General features: G+C 49.2%; 1 protein-coding gene across 11 annotated transcripts in view; it reads right to left on the reverse strand.

The window, feature by feature from the left end:
- Window positions 1–23,222, reverse strand: part of tacc2 (transforming, acidic coiled-coil containing protein 2) — a 77,943-nt gene that overhangs the window by 41,996 nt on the left and 12,725 nt on the right. For all 11 annotated transcript variants that reach the window (XM_064316923.1, XM_064316922.1, XM_064316921.1 and 8 more), the window contains 5 exons: window positions 20,115–20,344; window positions 18,916–19,041; window positions 7,843–15,384; window positions 6,257–6,370; window positions 24–323 (listed from right to left, as the gene is read on the reverse strand). In XM_064316923.1, coding sequence (XP_064172993.1) covers window positions 24–323; window positions 6,257–6,370; window positions 7,843–15,384; window positions 18,916–19,041; window positions 20,115–20,344 — 8,312 coding nt within the window. The remainder of the gene's footprint in view (window positions 1–23; window positions 324–6,256; window positions 6,371–7,842; window positions 15,385–18,915; window positions 19,042–20,114; window positions 20,345–23,222) is intronic.

Genomic DNA, 23,222 nt, shown 5'->3' on the forward strand with positions numbered 1-23,222 from the left:
AGGAATGGATGAGGTGACCATACCTGTGTGGGACGTCCTGAGAGGGAGCAGAGGGGGTGTCGGTTGGACCCTTGGACTGAAGAGTGGGTGAATCGGGGGGCAGGTCTGGGACGGGGGGTGCAGGGGTGGGGGTCTGCGGCTCTGGGGAGTCGCTCGGTGGTGGGGTGGGAAGGCACCTCTCCGGAGGGGTGGGGGGAGGGGTAGGGAACTGGGCACTGTCCCGAGAGAGGTGGGCAGGCAGGGAGGGCTGGGAGGTGTGGTCTTCGGGTGGAGGTGGGGTTACAGGGGTGAGGTCCCTCTCCTCTGCCTCAGACAGGGACGACCTGCACAGGATGATGAAGAGGAAGAGCACAAAGGTGACTGACAGCATTTCCCATTGTGTTGCATAGAGCCCTTGTTTTTTTAAAACTAAAATATCCATGAACAACACTCCCCATCCCTGATATATTTAAGATTTTTATTGCATTTTTCTCTTTTTGCTAGGCGGTCATGTTTCGCCTCTGCAGTTTCCGCATAGAGAAGCTCAGCCACAGGCAGGAGAACTGCAGCATGTCACAGCTGCAGGCGGTGCCATTCCATAGTCAACCAGAAGAGGCGCTATTGTATACTGAGCTTAGGAAGGAGACACATTAACCCCTCCCTGCCTCCATCCCTGGACTGTACCATAGCCAATTTGACATCACATCACTGGACTACTGTTCACAGTAGGTGACTGCTACAGACAGAACATGATTCCAGACTGCATTTTCCTTTTTTTAAAATTTTTCCTAATTTCTTTTTTTATGACAATTCCATCACAGTTTTAGAACTCATTTGAAGCAAAAGTGGGTTGTCTTGTTGAATAAAGGGTCTATGCTGTAAGTGCTTAATGCTGAGCCATATGACCACAGATGGGAAAAATAAATCAGATCGACCTATTAGGGAAATGCTTAAAAATACACAGCTGGCCTTATTGGACAGATCCAACAAAATCTTTATTACCAAGAAGTGCTGTAAAAACAATGATCCACCTAACCACAATACATCATCTTTTTTGGTAGCAGTATATTCCATGCATACATCTAGGGGAAAAAAAAAACATAACCATCCAAAACCCAGAAAGCAAACCATGCATTACCCTTATTCTGAACTTGGAACTAATTCCAGTGGTCTTACACTCCAATTTAGTCTTTAAATAGTCCAGCTGAACTGAGACATGTCAGAGTAATCAAATCACGCTACAGTTCTCTCAGTCCCCAGCACAACCCCTAATCCCCAGATCTAATCAGCCCTTACTGTGGAGCAGCCCTAAAGACCCATACCATAGCAAAGTTGAGCAAAGAGGTAAACGCTCTCTAGAGAAATCCAAACACATTGTGTGTGTGTGTGTGTGTGTGTGTGTGTGTACGCTCGATATACATTAAAAACCAAAAACAACATACACACAGAGCATGACTGTCTATTATACACACGCTCAGTGTAATACATACTGTAGAAGCTCGCACACACACACGCACACACACGCGCACGCCCACACGTACACACATACACACACGCACACAGAGTGAGAGAGAGAAAGAGAGAGAGATTACAGTGCTAAATTAATTTCACAGTTGTTGTACGGGATGTTAGTCACACCCTCTCTGTGTGTTAACTCGGATCCGAAACTCCCTCTCAGTGCTGGGCGATGCACGTGTGCCAGTTGTCACCATACATCCCCTCACATGACAACAATTCCAGCGAACTTGCTACATGAAAACTACTGCAGTGTCACACTGGAACACCCCCTAATGATCATTCATCGTTATTACTGTTATGATTAAGACTGGAACTGCTGAAAAGGGAATAGGTATTTATGTAATGTAATAATGAATCTTTTATCTCATCTGATTATTACTATATTTATATGATTGAATAGATTTCTTTCAACATTGTGCAGTTTGAAATATTTTTAATAACAATGACAACAATATTTTGTTATATATTCTGTTATAATAATAATAATAATAATAATAATAATAATAATAATAATAATAATAATAATAATTATTATTATTATTCTTATTGCAGACTTGGCTGCAGACTTGGCCTAGGGACTACATGCATTTGCCAGTTTGTGGTACCAGTCAGACTGTGTGCGCAGAAGGTGTTTAGGAGGGGCGGGGGGGAAGGGTGGGGGGGGGGGGTGCACATTTCAGACACAGTTGGCTATTATCTCAGCAGCAGCGATCTGTAACGTGCCAGACAGAGCCAGGAGAGAGGGAGAGACAGAGAGAGGGAGAGAGGGAGAGAGGAGAGAGGGAGAGAGGGAGAGAGGAGAGAGAGGGAGAGAGGAGAGAGCTGAACCCAGCCAGGGCCTGTCTAATGTCCGTCTCTAAAAATACCCTGCTGTTCACCGCAACGCCGCTGACACCCTCCTCAACAGCCGCCAACACAGATAACTGCTCTCTCTCTCTCTCTGTCTCTCTCTCTCTCTCTCTCTTGTTCTGGTAACAAACAAAGGTAGTGTACTCAAGCTATTTATTTTTAAGACCACTTACTCTGGTCCATTATGGATAATGGGTCATTTTGAACCCATTTTTGGTTTTAGAACCTGAGTAATTACATTGGGAAAATATGTAAGGGAGCAACCTTTCCATTTCCAAAGATGATCTCTTCTGGGGCTCACCAGACGGCCATTAAAAATAATACACAAAAGATGTGTTCGGAAAGCGAGTTTGGATTTTTGCACATTAGAAGCTAACGGCTTCCATCCAGGCTCCAGTGACACACAATCTTACATGTAGCCACTACTGCATCAGGAACACAGAGAGCTACGGCTTCTGTGCCACATCACATATGAACTCACAGTACACTCAATGTCAATGTAAACCATCGTTTTTTTTACAGTAGTTGTAGTGTAGGAGCAATAGAAGGAATCACTATAGTTACATTAATGGGAGAATCCCTCCACAGCTCTAGCAAAACATCTCTAGCGTCAGTGACACCCCCCCCACCCCTCACGCACACACAGGCGTGTGCTTAGCCTCACACACCCTAATCTCTCAGAAACAGCTGGGCCAGGAACCAGACAAAGTATTTAAAAGCAAACAGGTGGTAATAAGTGAACCCAGATGACAGTTGTCCGTACAGGGAAAATAGCATTTTAGCAAATGTACAGCCTACAGCCCCTCCTGTCTGCCAGGACCCAGGGTCACTCTGCTGTTCTTCTGTCCCCCCACCCCCCCTCCCCACCCACAGCCACAACACACGCTGTCTGCATGAAGCCTCCGGGCCACTGGCCGCAGGCAGAAGAGCGGATCGCAGCGCAATCCTGTGCTAGCGGCCGTTGAGGAGGCTGCGGGACGCATTCCGAGCTGGCTGCATGTACACGTGTCTGCGGCGCAAAAGCACGCAGCCGCCGCCAGCCCGCCCGCCAGGACGCATGCGCGCATTCGTGCAGCGGCACGCCGCGTTTTCAGCACAGCTGCGACTCTTATTCCGCATCCTTCCGTGAACTGGGTCACTTCTGAGATTGCGACATAAACGAAACAGGTCACGGAATCAGTAAACACCACCACAGACACGGCCCAAGAATAAAGAAAAAAATTCCGCTTCGCTGGTGTTTATAAGCTGACTTTACTGTGCTGGATGTCACGCTTACATCTCTGATTGTGGAAATACATCGCTGTGATCTGGCGTACAGAATTATAAACGATGCAGTGAATGACAACGCTCAACAAATATTCTCCTTCTCATCCTTTATGAGAGAGAGAGGGAGCCAGTGTTTCCTTCTTTAATCGCCATGGCAACCCCGGCACAGTCCCCAGGTTCTTCAGTCAACAGAGCAGAATGCCACACGCTACTCCTGCAAACCACCGACAGGAACGCTGAGTCATAACCCATCACAGCACAGCAGTCAGTTAATCATCTTTCCAAAGCACCAGTGACAGGCCTCCTTGGATACACGGCCCAGGAAGAGGGTTTGTTGGGATGTACCAAGCCTTGACATACCTTACATGGACTTTTTTTTGTAGTGGTTGTGTATTCTCAGAATTTAAAAAAATCTTTTTTTTTTAAAGAGGCTTAGTCGAAACAAAATGTGTTACGCACCACAGCTACTAGTCTCCGGGTGAGCGGAACTTCATAACCCCTTGGTCACAAAAAATGTCTTTCATCTTAGTTACCGACCTGCCTATTTGACTATCCTCTGGGGATATGATAGTCTGTTAGCATTAGCAGTACTGATAACTATCAAGTGCAGAGTGACCAAAAAAAAACTAACATAAATGCTGTAAAAACAGAGTTAAACAGCAGTAAAGGAGCGCAGGCACCCCAACTGTTTCTTTAACACAGCCTGGGAGAGCAGGTACCTCTGCGCAGGCGCAGACACTGCGCAGACGAGCGGAGCATTCCAATCCCTCCAACCCCATCATCACATGCCACAGACAAACAGCGAGGCGAGAGAGAGAGAGAGAATGACCTAGGCATGAGGGCTCCCAAACTCCTTCCCCACCAGACAAACTGCACCACGTTCCTTCTCTCTCCCTCGTTCTCTCCAAGCTGGTGAGGTCAGCTCTACCAGCCAGGATGTAGTTAACTTGAGCTGCCCACGATGACATCACGCCAGCGTCCACCACACATTCTTCGGCGTTCCCTACCTCCAAGCACAACACAGCGGCGGCTACAGGGGCCATGAGAGAGAGAGAGAGAAACTCACCCGGTGGCACTAACGCCACAGACGCTGAGGCGTCTTCCAGCCCCCCCCGGCGACTGCCCCCCTCCCCCCTCCTGAGAGAAAGGTCTCTAAGTCACCCTGAAAGGGCTTTCAAAGCCGAGGTCGGCGTGCTCTCTTCTGCCGGGATGGTATTCTTAGCCTCCCTCCCGCTGCCTCGCTGCGCCACACACGCACGCTAACGCGCTCCGCTACATGCGCCGCGCGTGTGTGATCTCTGCGTGTTGCTCCAGCTTGACAGGCCTCCCAGAATGACTTCATGTGAGTCCCCCCCCCCTTCCCCACCCCTGGCCGAACCCCACCCACGTTCCCTCGCTAAGCTAAATTCCTCCAGCTATGGATTGTGGGGTAGGCTGGCGGAGCTAGAGTGAGTCTCCCAGTCAGGATGGCCTCAAGGGGCAGCAGAAAACCACTCACATGCATGATCGCACACGCACACGCACACACACACACACACACACATACACACACGCACTCTAGCCCAGTCACAGACAAACACACACACAAAAGCACCATTAAATTCCTTGTTGATGTATTCGGCCTCTCATCTCCTCTGTCCCTCCCTCTCTCTTTTCTTTTTCCTTCTTTTTTCCTCTCCCTGCCCCTCCCTGCCACTCGTGCTACAGTGATAGGACCGGCATTATGATTGACAGGCAGCAAGTGCTGTAAAGACATGTGTTCTCTGTCCAGAAGGTTGCACTTGAGGGAGTGAGAGAAAGAGAGAGAGAGAGAAACTAATACATAGAGGAATAGATATAAACAGGGGTAAAGCCAAATAAATGGCTTGCATCAGAGAGAGATTTATAATCAAAAGAAAATGAAAGGAGTAAAGGAAATGGAAAATGTAAGAAATATTTTTTTAAATCGCAGAGAACAGAGGTCAGAGGCACAGCTAACATGGCTGCACTGTCACTGTCGCCATGGAGATCTGAAAAAAACATGTACACTTTCAAACACACACACACACACACACACACACACACCACAGCTCTGATTGTGTTTATTTATATTCCGCCAGAGCCCTGAAGGCCACTGCAGTGACATCAACTTATAAAAATCTGGCCTGCACATCTCAGCCCAGGGCTGTAGAATCCACTGCCCTGCCCTCAGCGCAGAGTGAAACGCACCGAAAAGCCTGTGAAAAAGATACAGCCCGACCAGCTCAACACAGTGCACAGTCCTTCAGTCAAGTGAGTCACTGCTTCTGTAAAAGCTTTAAGTACTGCTTGAATGTGACTGAATTCTCCTAGTTCTGGTGATCAAATGACCCAGTGTGGATACCATCCTCAAAAATCAAAATGAGAAAAAAAAAAAATCTTACAACTGTGCATATTTTTATATATATAACATATATTTGACGCATTCATACCTGCACATTTTTGGTAATCAGAGCATTTTATTCTAACCCAGATACATAAAGCAAATAAAATCCTTCTGCGGGGAAAATAAGGAATGTATGCTTTGACCTTGAAAATTAAAAATTAACAGCAAAAACGACTGGCAAATTAACAGCAAAAAAGTAATGAAAAAGGGGTTCTCTATTCATGGATTAAGGTACAATACCTGCACTCCAACTGGTCGTTGCTTTGGCCCTGGTCTACCAGAGGGGGCGCTACCTCCTCAGTGGGTGTGCGAAACTCAAGCTCTGCTTGGGGTGAAGGAAGTGGCTGGACAGGTCTGCAGGGGGAGATTAGAGAACGAGGGAGATAAAGAGGGAAGTGGGTATCATTAATCACACAAACAGCTGGAGCACAAAACGCCAGTCAACATAAAGAGGGATGCCTGTGTGTGTGTGTGTGTGTGTGTGAGAGAATAGTGTTCACTGTGTGAACTGAACTGTGTTCTATGGCTAGAAATATCTGTGTTTTGTAGTTGTCCATGACCATAAAATGCACTTTTGTACGTCGATTTGGATAAAAGCGTCCGCTAAATAAATGTCATGTGCGTGTGTGTATGTGCACATGTGTGTGTGTGTTGGTGTGTGTATGTGTGTGCACATGTGTGTGTTTGTGTGTGTGTGAATATGAATTTGAGTGATATCAGAGACTCTCTCGGTGGTCAGAAGCCTCTCTGTGTAAACACATCTATTCTTGCGTTGGAACACTAGCTGATGTCAGAGTTGATGTCACCCTCTGGAGATAATGGGCTGCAGTTCTTACGCTGCCTCTCCTCTGAAGCTCTGAAGCACACACTCATCTGATCCCTATGTCAACAGCCACAAAGCTCTATCTGTGCTCCCTTATACATATTTAACAATCAGGCATTATTTAACGTATCAATACAAAGAACCATCACATCACTATAACACAATAAATAAAACTCACCTGCTCCATGACAAGAACAAAAAATAGAGTTACTTTGTTATCTTGTGTTGTAAAAACTGTTCCACTGTTCTTTGTGATTATATTTTAAAAACACTATCTCTGATTTGTGTTGTCTTCATAAGCACTACACCTTTAGAACATACCCAGTCTTACACCACTGAAAATGTTCCTGATCCTTGAAATTGCATATAAGGTAAGATAAATATAAAAGGTGATGAATGAATTTATGAACTGTTCAAAACAGGATGCATAAAAGCAGTAGAAAGTCCAGAGAAATGTCAATGAACCGGCTTAAAATTAGACTCTTACCCACCCAAGTAACAGAGGATGATATTAGATGGAACATGAACAATAAAACTATTGTGACTAACCATGCATTCTTCCACAGTTTTTTCCAAGGAAATGACGGAAACAAACAGAAATGATCTTTCAGATAACATTTGGTTATCTGCCAGTTTGCCCAGAAACTGCATGTCTCCCTGTGTTTTTCCTGCTAGCTAGGGTATTTGAATAATCAAACTCCTTTCATAGGATACTCTGCGTGTCACGACTGGTATTCCACTTCAACCATCCGCTTTAAAATGCTTTAAAAAAACTATTTTCACTCAGAACTCATGCCTTCGCTTGTCTCTTTGTGAACAAAATGGCACGACGGCATGCACACACACACACACGCCCACGCACACCGACGCACACGCACACACACCCACGCACACACACACACACACACACACACACGCATACACACACACACACATACACACACCCACGCACACACACACACACGCACACACGCACACACACACACACGCACACATAGAGTACCTGAGGTCAGAAATGTCCTTTGTGTCGAGCGCTCTGTTCTGCTGCTCTGGTTGAGACTGGGCGGCTGCGTCTCTCAGGGCTTGTATGAGCCAGTTTGTGTCCCCAGAGCCAGGCTGTGTCAGTGAGCCTCCGTCTGGATCCGTGCTCTCAGAGACTGGCTGCGTCCTCACAGATGCTGGCTGTGTCTGTGAGATTCCCTCAGATGCTGTGCTCACAGATGTTGGCTGTGTCTGTGAGATTCCCTCAGATACTGTGCTCACAGATGTTGGCTGTGTCTGTAAATGGTTCTCATATGCTATATTCACCGATGCTGGCTGTTTCTGTGAATGACTCTCAGATGCAGTGCTCACAGATGCTAGCTGTGTCTGTGAATGACTCTCAGATGCTGTGCTCACAGATGCTAGCTGTGTCTGTGAATGACTCTCAGATGCTGTGCTCTCAGATGTTCGCTGTGTCTGTGAATGACTCTCATGACTCTCAGATGCTGAGCTCACAGATTCTGTCCTGCAGTCTTGCAGTGGTGCTTGGGCCTCTGTAACTGACTCATGCTTAGCGAGGTCATGCATCTCTCTCAATGATGTCACCACATCAACCGGAGATGTGACCCTGAGTGGCCGTCCGGTGGCAGATTTGTTGGGATCTAGTCCCACTCCAGCCTGTGTCCCATCAGCTTCCGTAGCCCCTGGTGCTCCTTCAGCCTGTAAATCTTGGGGAAATAGAGAGGGTTCTGCCTTTCCAATGGGGAGAGAGGAGGAGGCGTCCCCTCCGTGGGTCACTCCACAGCTAGGACCGTTTAGGGACTCTGTGTTGACTGGAGCGGCTGGGGTGATCAGGGCTTCTTCTCCTGCTGTCTTTTCCACCTCTTCTTTTTTCTTCTCCTCCTCCCTCTTTTCACCCCACCGCTCCTCTTCTTTCTCTACAGCAACGCTCTTAGTCGAGCCACATATTCCTGGCTCCTCCCTCCCCCCCATCTGGCTTTTCTTTGAGGCAGTACAGAGCATGGGGTCACTCTGGGCAGGCCTGGAAGTGCTGCTCTCAAGCTCCTCAGAGATGGAGGCGGGGGAAATGTCCATGCAACCCCCAGAAGAGATCTTGGGGGCTGGGGTGAGGAAGGGGGTGCTTCCTCCTTCCTTCTGCGCTTCCTCTGATGTTCTGCCAGATGGGGGAGCACTCTCAGACTCTCCGCCAGTCACAGGTGTCTGAACGTCTCCTCCCTCGGCTTCAGCCTGAGTCATGTCTCGCGAGGGGGGGCTTTCCTTGCCTGCTGCGGGATGTCCTGTGCGTAGGTGCAGGGGAGAGGGTATTTCAGTGGCTTGGTCCACCCCAAAGGCCGGACCCTGGGAGACAGACTGCTCCTTCATCTGGAGGAGGGCGGTAGAAGGAGCAGGGGTCTGTTCCAGTCCTGTCTGTTCAGGACATTCCTCTTGCCCGCATGGGGGCTCAAGGCCTGGGACTGTCACGGAGACAGAAGAGTTTTCTGGGGCTCTTGCGAGGGTACCAGGGGCTCCGTGGAGGTTGCCGGTTTCTTGGAGGCAGATGCTGACCTGAGGCGTGACCTCATTCGCCTGTGAGAAAACCTCACATTTCTCAGGTTTGGATTCACTCTCTTTCAGAGATGCATTGATGGCGGTGTCCCCTTTAATCACTGGTACAGCCTGTTTGTCTTCACAAGCCAACGTTAAAGTTTCCGCTTCCTGAACCTTTCCGTCCAACTCACCAACTGCTGTGACCCCCGACCTCTGGCCTGAACTGCCGGGCTCTGGGATAGATATGAGCAGCTCTGAACTGGGGTCCTGTTTTTTTCCTGCCTTCGCCTCCACGTCTACAGTAGGGGGGCTGGTTTTGACCTGGACCGTGCTGACAGCACAGCGTTCCTGTACATTAGGTAGAGCGGTGAGGTCAGATTCGGACACGAGGGGGCGTGTGCTGTCACCCTGCTGGGCAGCGATGCCCTCATTCTGCGCCTCTCTGCTCTGCCCATCTGTGACACCACAATTTCCACTCTGATCTGATAAATTCCCTGGCTGCTTCACGGATCTGTGTGAACTCAGCGCTCCCTGCGTCTCTGCTGACTGCTGTGCAGCAGAGTCATCTCTTCCTTCCTCGTTGGCTCCCACGCATGCATCTGCCCCTACACCTTCATACTGACCATAGCTCTCCCCCTCTGGGCAGCAACCCAATCCCAGTTCCTGCTGCTCAGTTTTTGATGGAGGCGCCAGATCCGATTGGCTGACGGCCACAGAGCACGGCCCTGGAGCAATTATCGAGGACATGCTCTGATTCAGGGACAGATGTTCACTCCTGCTTAAACCCTCACCCTGATTCGTTGTCTCATTCGATGAGACTTCAGTTTTAAGGCCTGGGTCCTTACTGATATGAGGTCCCACTCTGGAGCCTTCTTGAATGTTATTTTCTACCATGACGACCTGTCTTGGACTTCCTGTATCGGAGCCTGTTTTTTTTTCACTGGTGATTTTGGTGAGACTGTCACCCAGGGTGGGTTTCTCCTGCTGTCCTCCTGTCTTAATCTTTTCTCCTCCTGTGCACAGGGGTGGTGGGAGGGAGGATGTGTCCCCCAGGGTCTCTTTGACCTCAGCCTGGCATTTCTGTTCACACTCTGTGACAGCCTCTCCTCTCTCAGAATCTGGAAGGAGTGCTGAGGTGACAGCTTCCTCTTTCTCCGGAACCTTCTCTTCCACCCCTTCAATGGCTGGCTCCGGGCCATGCGCTGGTGGCTGTGAGAGAACAATTGGGGTGACGCCTTTTGCAGGGGTCTCATGGACTAGGGCCCCTTTGTGTGCTGAAGCCATGGACTCCTGCGCAGGCCTACTATTGGTGGATGTGTCATCATTCAGGGGTGAGGCAGTGGAGGGGATATCATCTACTTGGAGGGCCGGAACATCCTGTGAATTAACAGAATTAATTTTTTTCTCCTCATCAAATGGTCTGCACGTCCTGTCCTGTTTCGCCAGCCTCTGGCATGCACTGGTCTCAGGCACTAGCCCCTCCACCTCCTCCACAGATCCCTGTGGCTCTTTTTCCTCCGCTGCTGTGACATCACAGTCCACGGTGAGCTCCAAGTGGTTGAGCAGTGGGATAGGAGGCCTGATCACTGGCCAGGGTTGAATTTCACCATCGACATTAGGGAGGGTGGGGTCCAGTCCCCCCAGCCTAGGGGCAGGAGTCTCGGGTTCAGATATTGTGCTCTTTTCTGGAATCTCTGAGCCCTTTTCCACACACACTGGCTGGACAGGAGGAGACATTTGGAGAGGTGCAGTTGTTGCATCAGTGAGGGTCTGATTGTCCACATCCAGGCAGAGGGCGGAAGGTGCTGAGGGAGGTTCACGTAGTGGTTTCTCTTCAGTGCCAGCAGAGAGTGACTCACAGTTGATTTCTGCCGATTCACTGGACCCCAGTGACGCTTGCGGGCGTGTCTCCTGCAGGCTGCTCTCGCTGCCTGATCTGCCAGAATCCCCAGTGGTCACTTTGGGCTCTTTTTCTGTGGGAACTGATGATGGTCCATTACTAAAATCCCCTCCCACCAGTTCAGCTGCCTCCTTGGTTGCCGCTGTGACCTTTGCCCTCTGATCAGTTCCTGTAGGGTCGGCACTCTGACATTCAGCTGTTGGAAGAAGACGGAAGCTGTCACCTCTGCCCCCCTCTTCCTCAGCCCTCAGGCTCTCTGTAGTCTTTTCCGTCTCCATGCCGACAGGGCTCGGCTGATCCAACTGAACTTTAGCTTCTTTGGATTCATTTCCCTGATCAGGGACTTTCGCCTCCCCTATTTCAGCCTTCCTCTGATCCTCCACCACCTCACAGGTCTGCTCGATGAGCTTCAGGTCCCCCCCGGTAGACGTCCTCATACCCAGGTCGGGACAGACCGGCGCCTCCTGCTTCTGGAGGACGGAGAACTCCTGGAGTTTGGAGCTGCACTCTGTCACTGGGTGGCGCAGGCTCTCATGCACCGTGAGGGGGGGCAGGGAAGAGCAGCCCCCTGGGGCGGTGGAAGAGGCATCGTCTGTGCTCCTCGGCGGGACTCCCTTCCCCTCCTCCGTCACCTCCACCTTTTTCGCTGCCTTAGTCCTGCCTCTGACGCTGTCCCTCATGTTGGCTGGAATACTACCCGGCTGGGTGACTGTGGCTTCAGCGCTGATTTTTCCCACAACCTTTGGCTCCGCTGGGACGGCCCCCAACTGAAAATGGCACAACTCAGAGTTTTCCGCACTCCGCGACCCCTTCTGGGTGTCCGGGCGATGGGAGAGTGGAACCTGTTGATCCTTGCTTTCAGCAGAAGGGCTTTGTTGGCCTATTAGTGGCTGCGATGGGCCAGAGGGTGTTGAGGTGGAAAGCAAAGAGGCCTTTTCAAAATGTCCGCGGTCCCCGGCGCTCTCCTGGGGGCCAGCCGTTTCCTGAGCCTGGGGAGCGGTGATGACGGCGTCCCGGGCGTTTCCGACGAGCAGCGACTCACCGCCGTGCGCTGTTGCTCCAGTGCAGGCTGCGGGATGTCCGGGCTCCGCGTGGAGGAGAGGAGACGGAGACGGAAGACGGTCTGATTCGCGTGCGCTCGTCCCCCTTATAGGCTGAGGGTGCGTGCCTGTTTCGGTGGGATCGACCACAGCCGAAACGATGAGCTCACCCCCGTGCTGCCGTTTCACCAGTGGCTCGCCGACATCGGGGGGAGGTCCGGTTTGGCAGTTGTCCTCAACGAGGCGTTCCCGAAAATGTGCTGCCGCCGTCGCTGTGTCAGTCACCACCCCCCTGACAAGTCCCTCCGTCTCTGCCTCTGTCTGCCTTGACGAAATTTGCTGCTCGCTTCCCCCTCTCTTTTCTCTGTCTGCTGCTATCACTCTCTCTCCCTCTCCTGCTCCTGTCGTCCCCTCCTCTCTTTTCTCCTGGCAGACGTGTCCCGGGAGCCCAGATGTAGGGGGGATGTCGGTGTGGTCATCTGTCCGGACGCACGCCCTCTCCGGCTCTCGCTCCCCCTCTCTCTCCGTCCCCGGAGAGTGACTCTGCAGCCCTCCCCTTCCCTTTCCCCCTCTCTCTCTCTCCTCCTCCGTGTTGTGTGGCATTCTGATGCAGCAGCCAGCTGGCATTTCGCTCCCGGAAGCCTCGATCTTCCGCGCAGGTGAGCAGACCGTCTCCGTGGAGATTAACGACGGGTCTCGGCGTGCGGCGGCGGCGGTGGCGGAGGCGATGGCGGTGATTTCTGGCTCCCGTAGATCCGCGCTTGCCGGGCTCTGCGGCTCTGCGCTTTGCACTGCTCCGTCTCCTCCTCCCGTCGCTGCCTCCGCTCTTCTCCCCTCCTCTCCCTCGCATTCTATCATTCCTGGCATCGTGGGTGTTGTTAGTGGCAACGCCGAGCCGGCCGCTGCTGAAGCCTCTTCTACGGCGCCCTCCTCCCCTACGCAGCCCCGGCTCCCCGCGCGGCCGCTCTCCAGGTCCGCACGCACAGCTGCCCCTTCTCCTGAGCCCCCACCCCCGCTGCCCGCCCTCGTCCGCGGATCGATCTCCGCGGCCGCGACAGATGTCGCTGGGGCATTTTTGTCATTTTTACTCCCCTCTCTTGTCGGTTGGTTCCGGTGTGGGGTTTCGGGTCCTGTTACTGGGTGGTGGGGGCCACCTGTCCTGCCATCAGCCGGTGGCTGCTGGGGACCCAGGGGGAGGGGTGGGGTGGGGGCAGGGGTAGGGGTAAGAGCAGAGGAACTCCCAGGAGCGATAACACGATCCTGCCCAGACAGAGGGTCTGGAATTGGGGGGCAGATGTGTGGCTCTCCCTGCTGCTTCAGCTGTTCCTGGAAACCTGAGCACCCTGTGTGTGAATCTTCCTTTATCTCCATCTGTATCTTTATGTGTGTATCTGTTGGTATCTGTAAAGCCATCTTTGTAGGTGTCTTTAAATCTTGTACTTGTGTGTTGATTTGTGCACCTTTCCCTGCATCTAACTCTGTCTGTGTGTCTGCCTGTGTCTGCAACTCTGTCTGTCTTTTAAAATCGGCTACTTCGTCTGTGTATGTGCCTTGTCCTGTCTGTGTTTCTGTGTTTAAATCTTGAGCTTGTGTGTCGATGTGTTCACCTTTCCCTGTCTGTGCCTGTAAATCTGTCAGTTTCTTTAAATCCGTTTGTGTGTCTTTGTGTACATCACACCCCATCATCTGCATATCTGCCCAAGGCTGTAATTCCGTCTGTGTCTTTAAATCCGCCTGCGTGCCTGTATGTACGTCTTGCCCTTTATGTCTGTCTGTCTGTGCCTGCAAATCCGCCTCTGACTCAGCGCGTGTGACTGTGAGCGTCCTCGCTTCTGATAGCGAGGCTGACGCTGCCTCACTCTGGGTCTCTCGAACCGAATCTCTCTCTGCCTCCATCTTTACGGCCCTGCAGAGCTGCGAGCTAGCCTGGAGCTCCGCGGGCACGCTTCCGCGGTCGCGGCTCTCTCTCAGTAGCTCTGCCCCAGGCTCCGTCGGCGTAACTGGGTCTGTGCCGCTGCATGTTTGCTCTGTTGTGTCTAAGGCTGGTTTTGCGACAGCCTCTGTGGGAGTCTCCTTCAGTGTGTCGTTCAGCGCTTGTCTCGGGGGCATTGTGCTTATCGGCAGATCTGACTGCGTCTGTGTGCCTGTCTGATCAAAGAGGTCTGGAGCGTTCTGAGCCTCCATTAGCAAACCTGTGCTCTTCTCTCCTCTCTCTGTATTTTCTGTGCACTTCTGTTTCTCTGTCAGTTTCATGCCTTTTGTATCTTTCATAGGCTCCTTTGATAAATCTATGGTTTCCGTGGTATCTGTCAGGAGTTCTTCAGTCTGTATTTTCTCTGCCTCTGTCTGAGATCCAGTCTTGATATCTTTCTCTGTTTCTTTCAATTTATTGTGCTGTGTACCATTTAGACCATTTCCCAATAAATCTGCAGTGACATCTGGCTTGGCCTTTTGTGTCATTTCCTCTTGTGTTTTCACTGCATCTGTAAGTAAGTCCGTCTGTGAGTCTGTGAATGTGTCTGTGTGTCTGTCCAGTGGGTCGGTAGGCTCCTGTTTTTGTGCAGCCGCGTGTCGTGTTTCCTCTTCCTCTCCTCCTTCGCCCCACTCATCCCTGATTCCTAAGATGTAGTCTCTGAAGCTGAAAGTCTCCTCCTCCCTCCTGGCAGTCGGCGGTCCTGCTGTCTGAGTCCCGCTGTTTTCGTGTTCACCCCGGCCCTGTTCGGTCAGAGCCTCGGGAGGATGAGGCGATAATTCAGAACCTCCCTTAACGCTCTCACTCCTCAGAGTGCCCGCTCCTTCATCTTCAGAGTCTTCGGGCAATGGCACGGACAGACACTCGTCGGCCTCACGGGTGGGCGTGGCCTCAGCAGGGGGGCAGGGCATGAGGAGAGAAGCCATGTGCTGCTCGCATTCCTGAAAGGCCTCCTGGAGCTCTCTGTCCATGAGCGCGAGGGGGTTCTGGAATGGTGGGGCGTCTGAGGGGGTGTCCGGGGGGGTCTGGGGTTGGGGGTGTAGAGGAGGCGGGGTTCCCCTCAGATGTGGGTCACCAGTGCAGCTGCTGGTGTCTGGGGCGGGACTGCCAATCAGGGGTGGGGTGGGGGGGACAGAGTTAGGGTCACTGCTGATCCGTAGACAGGTGCGGTTCAGAACGGGGGCAGTCCGCACGATGCAGAATTCCAGAAATCCTTCACTTCACACTGCAATCCACTGCAATCTCCACACTGCAATGCAGTATTACTTCACACTGCAATCCACTGCAATCTCCACACTGCAATGCAGTATTACTTCACACTGCAATCCACTGCAATCCCCATACTGCACTGCAGTTTCCCTTCACACTGCAATCCACTACAATCTCCACACTGCACTGCAGTTTCACTTCACACTGAAATCCACTGCAATCCCAACACTGCACTGAAGACATCACAGCACACAGCATCGCAACCTCCACATCACACTGCTGCACCACACCGCAATGCACTGCTCTCTTCATGCCATGCTCCACACTAATGGCAGTTTTTACTTTATGTTTCACTTGGGGAATGCAGCAAAGAGGAATATAGGCACGCACATACACGCACGCACGCACAGATGCAAGCACATGGGCTCATAGGCACACATGCACACACAGGCACACCCAATCGAAGAATGCACCACTCAGATTAATGCATGATCCGTGCAAGAAGGAAAATCCACACACAGCACGAGCTTGTGGGAAGCTGCTGAGCAGTATGGGAGAGGATCTCTGACTCTGTGTTTACTGTGCATTCATAAAACTCAAAGCGCCTTATTGATCGCATAAAGAGGGCCCATAAAGAGGAGAAGATGGGCCGACCTGCTACAGCAGCTCATATTTCAGGTGCGAATCTGTGCATCTGGCACGATGTCACACACCCTTCACTCCCATGTCCGTCCGGACATCTCCTTTCCTGTTCATCACTCTCCTTATTCCCAGTGTTTTCCCGACCGTTACACTTCCTCACACAACCCACTTGCTGCTCGAGGAGAGCGAGCTTTCTCACAAGGCATTTGTGTCTGTCATCTCTGTTTTTCAAGCAATCACTTTCACCACAAGATGGAGGAAACAAAAAAAACAAAAAAACACAATTAAGTGGGAGCCTCCCTGTGATTGGCCAATGGGTGGGTCATGTGATCAAGTTTGAGTCCTGGGTCTCATCTCCCTGACAACAACGAACTCTGCGCCCTGACAACGAAACACCTCCCCTGTCCAAGGCTGCGCCCGGTTAAGCTCTCTTGTACAAAAAAAAAAGAAAAAAAAAAGAAAAGAGAGAAGGAAAAAAAGCGAGGCAGGGGGCGGGGACATCATGCGATCTGTTGCGTGCCTGCCTGCCCGGTTGCCGCGGCGGCTCGCTGGCGAAGCGGAGAGTGAATCAGCGGGGAGCAGGGACACGCCCTGCTCTCTCTCCCTGCGCCGCTCCACGGAATCACTGCAGGTCCTCACACGCAGGCAACGCGCACGGCTGGCGGCTCTCCTGCGCACGCACGCTGGCTGAGAAACTGCGCCGGCTGCGCCACAAGGGCGGCGCCACAGAGTCCGTCCCTTTGTGCGCACACATAGAGAGCCGGGCTGACTGGCGTACATTTACAGGGCCTTTGTGTGAGGAAAACGGTGAGGTGCGCAGACCCCGTGTGCTCAGATACCCCCCTCCCCCCCGCTCAGGTTGCCTAGCTACCAGCGCACACCTGAAATAACGAGGCCTCGAACCTTTTTCAGCTCACGGCCCTCCAAAATAACTGCCCTCTGTCCGAGAGCTGACCTCGTCTATAAAACAGCTCACTGCTGACAGCTGTATTCAGCCCTAACTACCGGCTACAATGCAGTGGCTATTTACAACACTAGTGTGTGGTCACATGTCTAAGACTGGATGCAATATTCTATGGATCTGTATAAAACGAGTATCTACCACGGTATAAATAAGTAATAAATAATTAACATGATATTAAAAAATACATGTAAATCAGACTCTTTTCTAAACCCAGGTTATTTTATTTGAAAATTGAAAATATGTTTTAGAATTTTTGTTTGTGAAATAGTGTAATATAAACAAATTTCTGTGCTGTGTACCCCTAATTGACCTTGGACCCCGGTTTTTGAATGCTTGTCTTAAATAGTGGAGAAAATTTATAACATTACTTTTCTCCGAAATTCAAAACAATTTGGTCAGGACATAATAAGCACATTACAGTAAGGATGTTACTACGTGTCTGATGTGGTCTATACTCTAGTTCCATTAGAGTTTAGACATTTTCCTGGATTTCTATAAGAGTAACTGCAATGTTCTTTGCCACTAAAAGGTGATTGATACTTAAAGGAACAGCCTCGCTCCTAAACATCACAAACCAACGGGAATAAAAGGTATACCAAATATTCAGCATTCAAAGAATGAGAAAAGTCCTAGACGCATACTAGCCACCGGCACTGCCCAAAGGCAACTGCAGAACAGACATTCATGATGCGATCTGCAAACCATATAGATAACATCAATACAGCCAAATGTTTTTTGTTAGGATTGAAATATCAGTCTGAAATAGCATGAAGCAATGTAAGAAACGTCGAAGCACAAAATGATAAATTGTTGTGAAACTGCAAGGATAGAAGCCACACTTGGCATTATTTTCACCGGCCTTTTGACACCAGCACGCTATCAATTCAGTTTAGTTCAGTTTCATCACTGCTTCATAGAGATTGAATAGGTTTGAAAGTCAGTATTACGTTTCATGGCCCAATCCATGCCCTGAAATAACTTCTGTTACACAATTCTGGAATGGAGACACAAAGTGAAAAATTGGGGCTATCGAAAAAAAGGTCTGAACTTAGATTGGGGTGCTCTTTAACGTGTCTGCAGGTTTTTTTCCCCTCAATGGGAGCCCCTCTGTCTAAGAGTCGCAATAAATCACAAACTGGTAGCTTTCTGTGAAGTTCCAGCACAGAGGGGGAACTGGAGCAGTGCAAATATTTACAAGCACTGCGGTCTAAGACAGTGGCAGGAGCTCTCTCTCTCTCTCTCTCTCTCTCTCTCTCTCTCTCTCTCTATCCATCTCTCTCGCTCTATCTCTGGAATGAGCTTCTTGAAGTTTTTGGTCCATGGCACAGGCACAATCAGGCATTTCAGCCAGTTATATTTCCATAAGGGTATATATAAGGGTATCAAACAGACACTAAAAAAGATATACCACATGCACAAAACACACGAGAAGCCACTCCAAACGTCACAATGCAAATTCTTCTGTAAAAGGTAAGACTAAATGCATGATTCATGCATTAAGACTCTAAAAAGGTACAAACCAGGCTTTTATTTTTATTTATTTATTTTTTTGCCAGCCAAGCAATGATAGGCGTAAAACCAAACTTAGCACACAACAGAGAGGAGTCAGGCCTTCTCTCTATCACACTGCCAAAGGTGCTTAAGCCAAGATGAGATTCTTCGTCATTTTAAAATTCAAACTTCTGTGTTTGAATCTATGCTCCCTGGTACGGAAGAAGCTCGAATGATTAAATGTTGACACTGGTTACCTATCACAGTTTAATATCTCATCTTTGCATAAATATCTTTGGTCCTCCAAGGCCTCGTTATGTCTATGGTACCTTTTCACAATGACCACAGCTGGAGGGCTGGCTTCAGTGTAGTGATGCAGCCCTGCCAGTAGGGGGTTTGGCGAGCTGCTGAGAGTCACCTGCTCACTCTTCATCTCACCTTCGCTCACCTGTGTGCTGTGACCCACGGACAAACACGGGCACACAGACACACACACACACACACAGGTTTGCCTTTGGTCTTGTGCATCTTTGCCAAGACGTCCACAGTAAGTGGTTGTACAATGGTGCAATTCAACCTTGCTGCAATACTATCTAGGCTGCTCAAGGGAGATATAATCGCTAAAGTCTGCAACTTTCCACATAGTGAAAAAGCAATTGTTGTCACTTTATAAACTTGTTTCAGTAAAAAGTACAAAGGCCGGGTTCTTTGTAATGGTGAATTATGGTGACCAAAGGAACAGTATGTCTCTCTAACGTGTTTTAATACTTTTTTGGACAACAATTCTAGTTCTATGACTCCCCGTATATTGGCGTTGGCTAGATGGACAAAAAGTTGTTTGTAGGATAAATTCATGTTTTGGGCTTTTCAAAGGATGTGTTGACAATGCTGAAAAAATTAATTACCAGCGTTACCCTTTAAGGTGACAATGTACCAAAAGGATTGCTGCACATGCACACAGGCATTTTAACAGCCGTCCCTAATCACTGCATATTTGTCTTTCAATTTCAGTTTCCCCATATTTAGTGTCCTGAGTCACCCTGCTGTGGTTTAGCATAGGTGAGGGCGGAGCCAATCCGCACAGGTGAGTCACCCAGGTGTGACCACTCCCCGCCCAAGATGTCACTCCACTCCGTTAGTGATTGACCATTTTAAGCAGCAACGCCTTTCTGTCTTCTCTACCCTCTCTCCTTTCCAATCACTTGTGTCGCTTTCTTCAAGGAGTGAAGAAAGTCTACAACAATCGAATTTTGACAAAAATGTACCGTGTACGTTATTTACGAATTCATCAAACTGTGTCAGTATTGTTATTCAGCCCTAGTACTATAAACTATATACTATACAGAGCTGTTCTCCTGCTTAGCAACCCGTTTTTATGATTCTAATGCTATAATTAGCTTTTCAAATATTACGCAATGTATTCACCAGTTCTCATTAGTATAATTACTTTTTCTGTACCTTGTGTGCCCTCTGTGCGTACTCTGTGTGTGTGTGCGTGTGTGTGTGTGGATTTTATAATGAGGCCTACCTGAAAGAAGATCCCCAGAGGTTCAGCTCGGAGCTAAGGTCTATGTTAGGCAGGAGGTCATCGGTGAACAGCAACTCCTCTTTGTCCTCCTCCCTCCTGTTCTCCTCTTCCTCGCTGAATCTCAGGACGTCCGACTCTGGCTGTGCAGCCGGGGGTTCGGTCAGCACCGATCCATTTTCGGGTTTGCTGTCCCTCTGCTCCCCCGTCTGACTCTCAGTGTAGGCTGTAGCCTGGGAAACGGGACAACACAAAACACTCACCTTCTGACGACTAAAAAAGTTACCTATTGACACATAACTGGCACAAAAGCTTGATAAAGGTTTAGTTAATGACACAACTGGATAAAAGTTTGCCATCAGGAAGGCACCTGGAGAAAACATTGACCCTCTCACATAATGCTGAGACTCATGCTGTGTCTGACACGCAAATTACCAACAGAAACAAAACTGATGTGTACAGAAGACCAAGCTGACAGACCTGCTTAAAGTGAACGATTTCCAAGCCAGAGTAGAAAACTCTAGTGAATCTGCTTGAGAAATCAAACAACCCACGCTGTCCGAAGGGCGGACTTTTCAAAAGGGCGGAGTCCGTAACACGAGAAGCTCCTTGAGAGCTGACATAACGTCTCCTAGGCCGCCCCTCTCTTCCGTGGCGTGCGTGGGAGCGGAGGGGGTTTATAACAGATCATTATTGAGACCGGCTGCTCTGCTGCTCTCTGTTGCTCTTCGGTCTGAGCCCTAATGCGCAGGTCATCTCTTCCACCAGGTGATCCAGCTCACCTGCAGCAAGGGCCTCGAGCAACGGCATCGTTTACATCACGAGCACGCCTGTAACCCACGCACGGGGTCACATTCAGAGAGCGTGCGCGTCGCTGAAGGAGTCATTCTGATGAATGACGCTCAGGATTGGTGTTTCCCAATCTGGGGTTTGAGGGGGTCCCAATCACAAGGAGTCCTCAGCAAAATAGAAAAAAATCCACTCAAATGTCAATTTTTCATAATTAAAATATTTATACTTTCATATTTACAACTTACATATTTACTAACAGATTTGTCTTATGTACACATCCAGGGCAATATTGTGAGCACTGTAGTTCTATTAAATATTTATATTATAATAGCTCCATGACTTGATATTGATCTATAATAGAAAAGTCATTATAATTTAGACATGCTTCCTTGCACTGGTGTGTTAAATAGCCATTGGACAGCAACCTGCAGGGAGGGCTGAATACAGGGGTCAAAGGTCAGGCATTTTGGAGGCGGAGTCCTCAGCCACAGGGTAGTCATATTAGGGGGCTATGAGATAAAATTTGTGAGCCCCTGCTGAGTTTATTTAACATAAACTGCAGGAAAATAAATGTCCTCTTTGTAATTTCCATTGAATTATTTTCTTTTTAATGTGTCACGGTTATATTAATAGCTTTAGCGGACAATCTTCTGAATATCATTGGTCAACTTCAGGAAGAAAATACATGTTGAATGGGATGCGGTTCAGTCATTCAATGAGGCCTATGACTATCCACTGTGTAATACACAGGCATTTATTTAACTGTAATAGACTTTATGTGAGTCCAATACAGATCAAATGTACTCTAACAGAGTTAGGTTTCCATACAGATCCCATACATCCAAATGACAAAAACATATTTTTCAAATTCTATGCAGAAGATAAATTACAGAACAGTATCTGAGACACAAAGTCCCACAGAGTACCTTTAAACTGACATTATTTCAAAAGAAATGAAAATGAATGTGACGCGCTAGGTGCAGAGTCGTCAGTTTCAGGCCAGAGCAGCTCGTATTAATCAGGGTGCGACAGGCTCATGTTACCGGGGTTACTGCGGAGCAGGGGATACCTCAGCTGCCAGCTCATCGATTGGCAGATGGAGGGACTGATCTGAACACAGAGACCTGCAGAGCTGCACACCACTGCACTGCTGAGCATCAGGTTCCAGATACACTGCACCAGCATTACACCCACAATACACACACTTTATAACACACCCCCATTACACCCACATTACACTTGCATCACGCCCTCATTACACCCACATTACACCCGCATTACACCCACATTACATCCCCATTACACCCACACTACACCCACATTACACCTGCATTACACCCCCATTACACCCACACTACACCCACATTACACTTGCATCACGCCCTCATTACACCCACATTACACCCACATTACACCCACACTACACCCACATTACACCTGCATTACACCCACATTACACCCAAATTACACCCCCATTACACCCACACTACACCCACATTACACCCACATTACACCCCATTACACCCACACTACACCCACATTACACCCCATTACACCCACACTACACCCACATTACCCCCGCATTACACCCACATTACACCCACACTACACCCCATTACACCCACATTACACCCACACTACACCCACATTACACCCCCATTACACCCACACTACACCCACATTACACCCGCATTACACCCACATTACATCCACACTTCACCCACATTACACCCGCATTACACCCACATTACACCCACATTACACCCGCATTACACCCACATTACACCCACACTACACCCACATTACACCCACATTACACCCACATCACACCTACATTACACCCCCATTACACCCACAGTACACCCACATTACACTCAACACCTGGGTTCCCCTGTCCTGACCGCACCTGTACAGAGGACTCAGTCTGGACTAATACTCACTTACACACAGACACACACACACAGACATGCATGCGATCAAACACAAACACACACACACACACACACACACACTCACACGCATACACGCATACACGCATACACGCATGCACATGCGCGCACACACACACACCCATGCACGTGCACACAAACACACACACACACACAGCTTAATGTCAACAACTTTAATACAAAATAGGAGGTTGCACAGATGCGCATTCAGAAGAATATAATTAGGTTCACATGAATGCACTTATGTCTTAAATGATGTTTACTGAATTCATAACTTTTTCTGGAAGAGTAAATAGATCAAAGCAGATAGAAATGTTTTGTATAAGTGTTGATCATAAGGTTTGCTTCTTAATTAGTCTGAAAGAATAGG

This window comes from Anguilla rostrata, chromosome 18 (assembly GCF_018555375.3).
Source record: "Anguilla rostrata isolate EN2019 chromosome 18, ASM1855537v3, whole genome shotgun sequence".
Taxonomy (NCBI): Eukaryota; Metazoa; Chordata; class Actinopteri; order Anguilliformes; family Anguillidae; genus Anguilla; species Anguilla rostrata.